Genomic DNA, 8251 nt, shown 5'->3' with positions numbered 1-8251 from the left:
TTGTTGCCTTTCTGTGTTTAGAAATAGCAATACAAAATATCCATAATAGTTTTTGGTTTTCATGCAATTCCTTTCTGGTTTTGAAATTAGAAAAGGCTTCATAGAGACTCTCTCCTCTGATGGGAAGACTGAATTTTTCAGTGAATCTCACTGCTATTAGAATGCAACTGCACCTCGCAGACTGACAGTTCTGTAGAGCTGTAGCTGGCATTCAGTACAGAGAGCATTGCTTGTTGAAGTAATTTTAGTAAGCATTAATTTAAATGGCTGAAAGTTGTCCTTTCTTTTTCTAGGATGGACAGTGGGATGGCAACTTGTCAACTTACTTTGACATGAACCTCTTTCTAGATATTATTCTGAAAACTGTTTTGATGAATGCTGGAAGAAGAAGAATTGTATTTTCTTCTTTTAATGCAGATATTTGTACAATGTAAGTTAAGAATAGTTAAGAATGTATTTTCTTTTTTTAATTTGGTGAAATTTACTTTGGATATAAGGATATACAATGGGAAACAACACATTTTGATTACATTAGGAGACAGAATAGTTGAGAAGAGAAACAAGACCACTTTGCTATCTAAGCTGTGTCAAAGATAAAATAAGAGAACAAAGTCAAAGTAGGTATTTTTGCCAAGTGCTTTCCTAAATGCTTCAGTCTTTCTTGACACAGCAGAAAATGTCAAGATTTCTTCTGGTATCACAAAGTCTTTTTCAGTCATACTCGAAGGGTATGCGAGCCAACTTACACACAAAATAATCTTGTTATAATTTTTTTCACTGTATCTGCCTTTTTAAAAGGTCAGAAAATGAAACAGCTTTGGACTACCTGTGTTTGATTTGTTTTTTTGTAGGCTTTTTTTGTTTAGGTTTTTTTTGTGGGTTTTTTTTGTGGGTTTTTTGGTTTTTTTTGGAGGGGGTGTTAAGTGATAAAATACCATTGAAGGGTAAATGGGCAAAACAAAATCCAATCTCAAATCTCAAAACTTGGCTTCCATCTGTTGTCATTTCATATCACTGTCCTGGTATCTGACTTGACAAATAAGTTAGTAAGGTTAGGTGTTTTATATTAACCAGGTTTAGAAATTCATATGAATCTTCATTTTACTCTAACATGCATTTAAGAAGAAAATTACAGAATTGAATTTTCAAGGATTTTATGTAAACATTTTGAGGATGCGGATCTGATTTCAACTTTAAGCCTAGCTTCCCTTAAGCTGTGCATTACTCTCTCAAGGCAGCAAAAGGAACATACGGAGCAGTTTGTCACATGGTTTGATACCAAACTGTAGTACCATCTTGTTGTACCAGCTAAGAGCTAGAAGAACGTGCAGTCAAGATCATAACCTTCCTCAAACAGTAGGGTTGAATTTTCCTGCTTTTTAGCACATTTTCTACTTGTGAACGTTTTTTCCTAACAGGGTTCGGCATAAGCAAAACAAGTATCCTGTGTTATTTCTCACCCAAGGAGAATCTAAACTCTATCCAGAACTTATGGATCTTAGATCTCGTACAACTCCAATTGCCATTACTTTTGCACAATTTGAAAACTTGCTGGTAAGCTGACAAGTTCTGGTATTACACTGCAGTAAAATGAAACGAGTTTGTTACTATTTGGTGTAAATCTACAGGGTTTGGTATTCACGCTTAAAATTATAACTAGCCTCATAAAAGAAATACGCTAACACTTTGCAACCATCAAAATAATGTCCTTTGTTTTGAATTTCTGTTTAATTCAAAATAGAGCTAACAGTAAACTCTGTAACTGTATTAAATTATTTTTTTATTATTATGGATGAATTTGTAAGGAGCTGCAAACATAAAAAAATTAAAAACCCTGATGTGAGTGTTTCAGAAACATGCATTTTAATTCAAGTCTTTTGTATTTCAGGGAATTAATGTGCACTCTGAAGACCTTCTGAGGAATCCATCTTTTATTAAAAGGGCCAAATCTAAAGGCCTAGTTATTTTTTCATGGGGTGATGATGCAAATGACCCAGATAACAGGAAGAAACTGAGAGAATATGGCGTTCATGGGCTAATATATGACAGGTACTTAATCATGCTTTAAAAATACTAATAATGAAGCTGACAAACTATTGTATGTGGATTCTTGTGAAGTTTAGCATTGCTTTTTGGTTGACTGGGTGCAGAATATCTTACTTTTGTACTATTAAATACAAGAAGCCCATAAACCAGCTCAAGAACAAAGCTTCACACTAATCCCTGCTCTTTCAGCTGTTATGTATGTATGAAGCAAGGTAATTTTTGTTTCTCCTGAGGTTAATGTAAATGTAATTTGATCTTTTAAAGAACTAGAGCATGGCATACACATTCAACATGCTGTTAATGTTCCTGGTGGTAATTTGTGCATGATGTGGCACGGACAATGTTATTTAACTGTTTGGCTGAAATCTTCAGTTTTCTGTATTTAGTTACGGAAGTTAACTCAGCTGGAATGATTTAACTTTTTTTTTTTTTTTTTTTTTTGCCAGCACTCATTAAAATTAGCCTAAAGTGACTCTGAGGGAAAACTGCCAAATTCAGAAAGCCACTTCCAAAAATATTTACTACAAGATGCTGATTAGTTTGGGAAGCTGTATTAAATTAGGCTTTCTGATGGATTGCAAAGAACATGGAGTTGGGAAAGCGTTAAGTGTAACTGAAGTGTTAAATTGTAGAAGACCTTCAAACCTTTTGCTTTAGCAAGGGCATTGCTTTGCATATTGTTTTACCTGAAAAAAAGGGGGTAGGGACAGAATCAAGAAATTGTCAAGGGCTCTGTTTTATAAAGTGGAAACTAAGAGTCAGCTTAAAGAGGCATGAAATCAAATGTTCTGTGCTCCTGGTGTAAAAAGTAGTTAACTCCCTTCAAGCTATTGACTACTGAGAGTCCTTCAAGAGTGGTGGGTTCAGTGCTTCTGTGGTCTTTTGCTGGAGGTCTTCCTGCTTGTACTGAATCATATGCCTCTTTTTCATTGATGGTAAAAAGGAATAGCAGGATTTTTACATTGAGGATCAGCTTCACACTGGTCATCGAAACCTAAGTCCTCTTTCTTGCCACAGCAGTGCTGCTCCTGCAGGTCAAGAGTGAGTCGCCCTTAGCAGATTATGAAAAATACCTCTGGACTAGTATGCAGATGAAATCATGCTCTGATACTTTAGCATAGAGTCATAGGTTTGTTAGGAAATGTGATCCATTGGTATATATAACTTGAAGTGATAAATTACTGGTCTATAGACAGGTGGGGTATTTTAATCAGATACTACTGCAAAAAAGTGTTTTTATGAAATGGCTGTTCATCTGATGTTTTATAATCTAGTATTCTAGAGTTATTAATTACTTCTGATGTAATAGATATGTAGCATTATGGTAAAATAGTAAAGCAGTTGAAAATATTACTGACTTTATGTTAGTTTTATTACTTTAGATACTTAATCCCTCAACATTACTTAAATAATGTTGCATTTATGTCAAAGCTGCAAATCTGCTACACGTTGTCCTAAGTTCTCTTTTCTACTGTTCAGTGTGATTTGAGTTGCAGTATGATAGCAGAATACCTTTTATCTCACCTTTGGATAACAAACCAATTCTCTGGAATTGCTTACAGGCTGATTTCCCCTGTGGATTTAACTGAAATCAGTAAGGGACTGCTGCAAACTGTTTATTAGTGTAAAGCCAGTTTATGCTACACTTGCATCTTCAAATTCCAGAATATTTCCAGGGTTGAAACAAGATGTGCTTCATCCATGGCTTCTGCTGAATTTTTAACTTAAGCCCAAGTCCAAATATTTATTAAAAATTGCTGTGCCTGGTCTATTGTGTTGCTGTTTATTAGTCTTTTGCTTAAGCCATTTTATTAAGTTTTATTTGTCTGAATAAACTAGAAATTTTAGTGAATTTTAGGCTGTTTGGAGATGGCTCTGAGTTGTTGTTGTTGCATGTGGTAATTATTTCAAAGATTATGAACTGTCTGGGTAGAGATTATTTCTGTAAGCTCTTTTTTCTGAACTTTAATAATCTATATAGAATTGATCAAAGCTTTGTAGCCACTTGTGAAGATGGCAGAAAAACTGTGTCCTGAATACCAAAAGTTGCTGTTATCAAGTGTACAGGTAGGGGAGTCTGACATGGTTTTGCATGGAGAAAAACTGCAAGACTAAATCTGGGAAGCTTACAAATGCCAGTGCTATTAAAAAAATTATCTCACTGGGGCAGGGAAAAGATTTTATTTATTTTTTATTTTATTATTTCTTCCTCCCCCCATCCAGTCCTTTCTCCACTTGGGCTGCAGAATATTAAACATACCCAAAGTCATTAAACCAAACGGATGATCTAGTGCAGTTGCTAGGACAATATTTTGCTTTTTTCCTATGTCCAACCAGCATTCATCTCAGCATCTAAAATATCCAAACTACTTATGTTAAAAGAGCAACTTAGAGAAAAGATGCCACCTTTGCCTCCAGGCTTCTATTTGGGCCCTGATCTGGAAAAGTACTTTAAATGTGTGAATAGATGTTTTCTGTTCACACAGAAAATTAAATCTCATACTCTGTTAGTTTGATATTTAGATTTTATTTAGAGAATAAACTTTATCCTACTGCAGTGAAGTTCTCTGGACTGGCAAAACTTACAAATTTTAGAAGCAGGATTTGTGGGGCGATTTGCCTGGTATTTTTTTCTGGATAAGCTTTGTAAACTGTCCAGGAAATGTATCTGTGTTTGAATGTACTTAACTTGGTTAAGAATAATGCAATCTTACATTTTTACACCATTTGGGTATGTGTGAAATAAAAACATGGAGACAGGGTGGGTGCTAATTACACTTGCATTATCTTTTTTTTTTCTTAATTCACTTTACATGTTCTGCGTTCTGTTTGTTGAATCATACAGCTGCATGAAAATATTAAATCACTAGTCCTCAAACATTTATGCTGAAAGCTTTTCCGTGACAATTTTCAGTGTGTTTGACTCGTGTGTAAACAGTACAGTTTCTTATGGCTTCATGTTGCATTTGCAGACTCCAGACAAAACCTCTCTGCTCTGGTAGTAACTTCCCAAAGCTAACAAAAATTTAGCTAGCAATAAAGGCAAAAGCATTCAAAACAGAAGACTGTCTAAATCTGCACCATTTTATTTGCCTGAAATAGAGTGTTGTTTAAATCAATAACAGCATGGGTATATGTAGGAAGTTAAGTAGTATTAGTTGATTTATGACTTAATCTAATCCATTATTGAATTAAAATGTTATGCAGTGGCAGTCTGAGTGTTTCCTGTTTTGTGAATTGCAAAGGAAGCTCAAGTGTACCTTGATATAAAGAAAAATGAAGAGTTTTGATTAAAACGTTATAGCATTAAAACAGTATTTTGCTGATGCTGACTCTTCGTTTTTGGGCCAAGTGATATCAAAGAAAAACAGCTGTGACTGAGACTTGCTGGATGTATGTGTTGCAAAAAAACCTAATAGGAGCCAAACACATCAGTCCTATGCTCACAGCATAACCCTAGGATGTCCTGCAAAGCTTGTTGTAGAAAATATTTTTTTAAAGTAATAAGGGACTTCTCAGTCTTCTGCGGGGCTTGCTTCTTAATAGGAAGTGAAGTGGAGGAACTTTGGTGTATAGTTACTTGTCAATAATTGTCCTGTTTAAGAATGAAATTTAAGGACATAAGAGTTTATTCCATATTTTGGTGATGATGATGGAAATTATTCATAAGAGAAGTCTTGGAGCTATAATTGTTTTAGCAAACTGCTGGTATACTTTCATGGACCCAAAAGAAAAGTGAGGACAAGAAATGTTGAGTTACATGTGTAGCTGTTCTTCAAATTGTCTTCTCTGCTTTTGGTGTAGAAAAAATAATACACATGCATCAGAGCAGAGTGGATCCAGTGAACAGTCTGAAGGGAGCTTGGAGGGTTGAACTTGGCCAAAATCTCAATTGAACAGAATTGAATATGAAGCAAGAATTAAAAGAATTTATGCTTACCCTTGTAAAGAAATAATGAAATACCTGCCAGAAGCTGCTTAGAAACACGATTAGCCATGTTCTAAGAACAAAAGGCTTAGAAACATGCCTTTCCTTTTCTAGTGTTTAACTAATGGAAGAGCTTAAGATTTGCAGTTTCTAAGGTGTACTGCTGTATAGAAAACTACCTTCTAGTTTCAGTGTTTTGTCTTGTATGTTCATTCATAAAGTGTAAGCTAACTGAAGAAAACACAGATCGTACCTGCAGGGAAGTATGGTTGGGCTTCTATTTTACAGATATGTTAGGCAATTTCAGGTCCTATCTTAGGCTTGTATTGGATTATAGGTGCTGTGTAAGAAATTCAATTGCTGTACCTTCTGTTTATATTCTGTAAAACTGGACAGCATTTGTCCTCACTTATAGGAGTTTTCTTTACAGAAACAATTTTTGGTCTTAAGGTAGGGCATGTGATCTAGATTTTCTGTAGCAGCATTTCCTCATTTGAATCTCATTTACTCTGTCAGTCTTTGAGCTATATATTATTTTTGATGTCTTGGACTTACCAAATGTTCAGAAGTGCAGCTGTTCAGAAGTTGTCTTAGTGAGGGAAAAGGCACTTGGCACTGTATCTATCATACAGCACTCTGTTGTTTTGCTTGTGGTATTTTGTTCCTTTTGGACATGCCTGGAAGTTATGTTATGAAAAAAGAAAGGATGATGCGAGATAAACAAACCACTTCCTTGAAGGAATCTTATATAAGCCAAAGCATGAATATTCATGGCAAACTTAAGGCAGGAGCCACAGTAATTTGTTCCAGAAGTTTTCCTTAGAAGGAGATAAACCTGCAGACCTGCAGTACCTGAAACTGTATATGCACTTTAGCTACAAGTGAGGGGAATTGGATGCCAGGATTTAAATTTTTAATACAAATAAGATACTGATGTTAGAAATAAATGTTGAGAGATCAGAGTGTATCCTTGTCACAGGAAGGGTTTACCAAAGCTAGGTTACAGATACATTAATGTTTTTGCTTTATAATTAATTGCACCAAAATAGTATTTGAACTAAGCTCAGTGCCTACACTGTCAAACTCAAAATTTTGGATTTGGCCAGTCTGGTACTATGTTGACAATTCAAATCCTGCAGCTTTGGTTACTTGCGTGAAAACATAAAAGTGAGAAGAGGATATACTGTTTAAAATAGTGTGGCTAGTTAAATTTGCATTAGGTATGACTAAGATCAGATTTTCTGTTTTTCACTCTTCACCTAATATTGTAATGGTTATTCTAAAAAATTATTCTGAATTGTGGAGGAGGAGGGGCAAAATAGAATACTTACTGAAACAGTAAGTATAAACTCCATTTGGCATTATGTACAAGTAGTGCTTCACAGTCTGTTCAGGTCATTTCAGGGCTCTGAAATTTCTTAAACTTATAAGATTGAAGCCTGGAACTCTTCTTCACTGCTTAATGCCATCTGTAATACCATGTTTTTCATGAGACTTAAGTGAGGTAGGTGCCAGTGGGTAGCTTTTTAGTATGTCCAATGAAATACTAACCATTGTGTAAAAGGAATACCATGTTATATTGCCAGATGAAACTTAGGGTACTAATCTTGAACATACTGTTTCTGTAAACTTGCTGATAACTAATCTTACTCTAGTAGGGGAAAAAAAACACAACAGTTGTTTGATGTAGTCTGCATTTCTGTGAGTTTTCAGGTTATACTGATGAGTGAATTTTCTTTTCTTGTTTATTCAGGATATATGACTCGAATCCTGAACAACCAAATATATTCCAGGTGGAGCAGCTGGAACGTCTCAAGAATGAAATACCAGAGTTGAAAAGCTGTGTGTGTCCCACAGTTAGCCACTTTAAATCCATATCTCCATGTAAATGTCATCATAGTTGCCTGGAAGAGAAAGCTGTAGATAACTTGAAGAGTGTTCAAATGCAAAAGGACTGAATCTAGGTAGAATGTTTTGTATCTATTTAACTTTCACCATTGGAACAGTGCTGTAAATGCCTTCAGATTTGTTAGTTTTATTTTTAAGTCCACAAATAGCAATAACTGTGTTCCTCCTTCCTGACAGTACTTGTTAAAATTTCAAACAATGTTAAAATATTCTGCCAGTTACAGTTACAGTTTACATATACAGTTTTAATTTTTTCCTATAATTAAGTCTCAAAATCTGGAAAAGTAAATAAAATATTAACACTAAGTGTGTTTTTACAAATAAAAAAAATTAAGTAGACTGTGGAGTGGAAGCTCAGAAACAAAATTG

General features: G+C 34.9%; 1 protein-coding gene across 1 annotated transcript in view; it reads left to right on the top strand.

Annotated features, from left to right (window-relative positions):
- Positions 1 to 7956, top strand: part of GPCPD1 (glycerophosphocholine phosphodiesterase GDE1 homolog (S. cerevisiae)) — a 33675-nt gene extending 25719 nt beyond the window's left edge. Inside the window, exons 17-20 of the mRNA XM_009993428.1 lie at positions 294 to 430; positions 1419 to 1554; positions 1889 to 2049; positions 7728 to 7956. Of these exons, the coding sequence (XP_009991730.1) occupies positions 294 to 430; positions 1419 to 1554; positions 1889 to 2049; positions 7728 to 7932 (639 nt within the window). The 3' untranslated portion in view covers positions 7933 to 7956. The remainder of the gene's footprint in view (positions 1 to 293; positions 431 to 1418; positions 1555 to 1888; positions 2050 to 7727) is intronic.
- The last annotated feature ends 295 nt before the right edge of the window (positions 7957 to 8251 follow it).

Source organism: Chaetura pelagica, unplaced genomic scaffold (genome assembly GCF_000747805.2).
Source record: "Chaetura pelagica isolate M959 unplaced genomic scaffold, ChaPel_1.0 scaffold472, whole genome shotgun sequence".
NCBI lineage: Eukaryota > Metazoa > Chordata > Aves > Apodiformes > Apodidae > Chaetura > Chaetura pelagica.
Note: the sequence above shows the minus strand (reverse complement) of the source record. Positions and strands in the feature narration are given on the sequence as shown.